The 1808-nt window shown below is 67.6% G+C and overlaps 1 protein-coding gene across 2 annotated transcripts in view; it reads right to left on the bottom strand.

Annotated features, from left to right (window-relative positions):
- CUNH1orf159 (chromosome unknown C1orf159 homolog) overlaps positions 1-1808 on the bottom strand; it is an 8085-nt gene that overhangs the window by 2749 nt on the left and 3528 nt on the right. Inside the window, exon 3 of one of the 2 annotated variants that reach the window (XM_023526445.1) lies at positions 834-997. In XM_023526445.1, coding sequence (XP_023382213.1) covers positions 834-997 — 164 coding nt within the window. Of the gene's footprint in view, positions 1-71; positions 998-1808 lie in introns of those variants that run through there. The other variant, XM_011386033.2, reaches the window with a different exon arrangement.

Here is a 1808-nt window from a genome sequence, read left to right as displayed (position 1 = left end):
CGGGTGGCAGCCCCTCGCCAGGCTCCACCTTTCCGCCCTTGGCAGAGTGGACACGTCAGTCCTCGAGTGTGTCTCCCCAGGCCCCCGGTGCCCCCAGAACTGAGCGCCCGGCCCCTCCCGGCTTCCCAGGTGCCTCGGGGAGAACACCCCGCCCCCACCGGAGATGTCACCATGCTCCCCTGCCCGCCCTGGCCTCTCCCTGGGCTGTAGCTCCTGAGGCTGCCCAAGCCCAGCTCTGGAGACACGGAGTGAGCCCCCTGCACTGCACACACATGGGACTCCTGTGCCCAGCACTGCAGCAGGCTCCCCAACGTGACTCCGAATGCCCTGTTCCGACTGGCAGCGTGACCAGTCCACCTCAAGACCACAGGGCTGCATCGGCCCCACTGAGGTGCCCAGCGCTGACTGCCCACTGGCACTGTCCACTGAGGGATCAGGTTCATTGGCTGGACCACCTGCCTGGCACAGCTAAAAGGCACAGCAGGAGTGACACCTGTTTCTTCGGGAGAGGCAGAGCCGGCACCCAGGCCCGGGGTCGGCTGGGTTGGCCTGGCTGCTCCCAATCCCAGCGGGGCAGGGATGCCACCTCACTCGCCCCCTCAGCACCCCACCGCGGCCACTCAAGGTGCAAGTTCACCCAGGGCCCTTCCCGCAGAGACCCCACGAAGTCCGCATGAGAGCGTTCCTGGGGAGTGACCGCCCCTTATCTCAGACCCGAGAACCGTGTGACAAGCCAGCCCCCTGCTGTGTTCTCGAGGCTTCGTGGCTGGACACCCTGCATCTGGGCCACCTCCAGCTCGGCTCCCTCTGTGCCCTGGCATGGGGCGCTGGGCAGGGTGGCCACGGTGGCCCAAGGAGGTACCTTTGTCTGTTCCGTGGCACAGCCAGGCCAGCGTGCTGGTGCGCTTCAGGTAGAAGAACGTGGCCACGGTGAGGATGAGGCCGGAGCTGACGAGGAAGGTCCCCAGGAAGAGCGAGGCTGCCACTCCGGGGCCCCCTGCAAGCAAGGGCGGCGCTGCGGAACACGAGGCCTGGGACGCTGGCCACGCGGTCTGGGGGCACTGCCCGACCTCTCCAGGAAGGTGGGACATGGAGCGGGCCCCCTACCTCGCTCCTCTAGACGGAGCCGAGGCCCTGAACGAGAGGCAGGGCTTCTCACTGCTACTCTGCCTCTTGGGAGCTTGTCTGCTGTCACCTACAGTGGCCCTCCCAGAGCCACGATGCCCTCCCACCTGTATGGGGTCAGGTCAGGCTTGCGGGCTGAAGGCCGAGGGCTCTGGCTGGCAGGGACCTGTCAGATGTGAGGAGGTGACTTCCTGATCCGAACGGGGATGTGTTCCAGCCCCTAAGGTGCCCTCCACAGCCAGATGCTCGGCCTCCATCCCTCTGCGCCCCATCACAGGAGGGCGGCCGTCTGCCTCGACCCGGCCTAGACCCTGGCCCTGGCGGCCCCTGGTCCAGGTCAGCGCCACACCCCTGCCGCTGGTCCCGTGAGGCTCAGAACATCTGAGCCCTCAATCCAGGTCCAGCACGCCCTGTGAGGAAGGACCGGGGTCTGGGGGACACGACCCGCCAACTCAGTCACCTCAGAGGGTGTGGGCGTTACCTGGGGCAGGTCCCTGACTGTGGCCCCGGTGGCCTGGGCACCGCGCCCCACAGCACAGTGGGCACATGTGGGAGCACAGGACACCTGGCAGACAGCAGGCCCGGCGCGAGGCGTCTGGGTGTCCGCCCTCCGGGGCCAGGAGCGGGTGGCAGGGTTCGCAGGCTCCCCCGAGCCCTACGTCCTAGAAGAGCCAGTGGGGATG

This window comes from Pteropus vampyrus, unplaced genomic scaffold (assembly GCF_000151845.1).
Source record: "Pteropus vampyrus isolate Shadow unplaced genomic scaffold, Pvam_2.0 Scaffold875, whole genome shotgun sequence".
NCBI lineage: Eukaryota > Metazoa > Chordata > Mammalia > Chiroptera > Pteropodidae > Pteropus > Pteropus vampyrus.
This window is presented reverse-complemented; position numbering and strand designations above follow the sequence as displayed.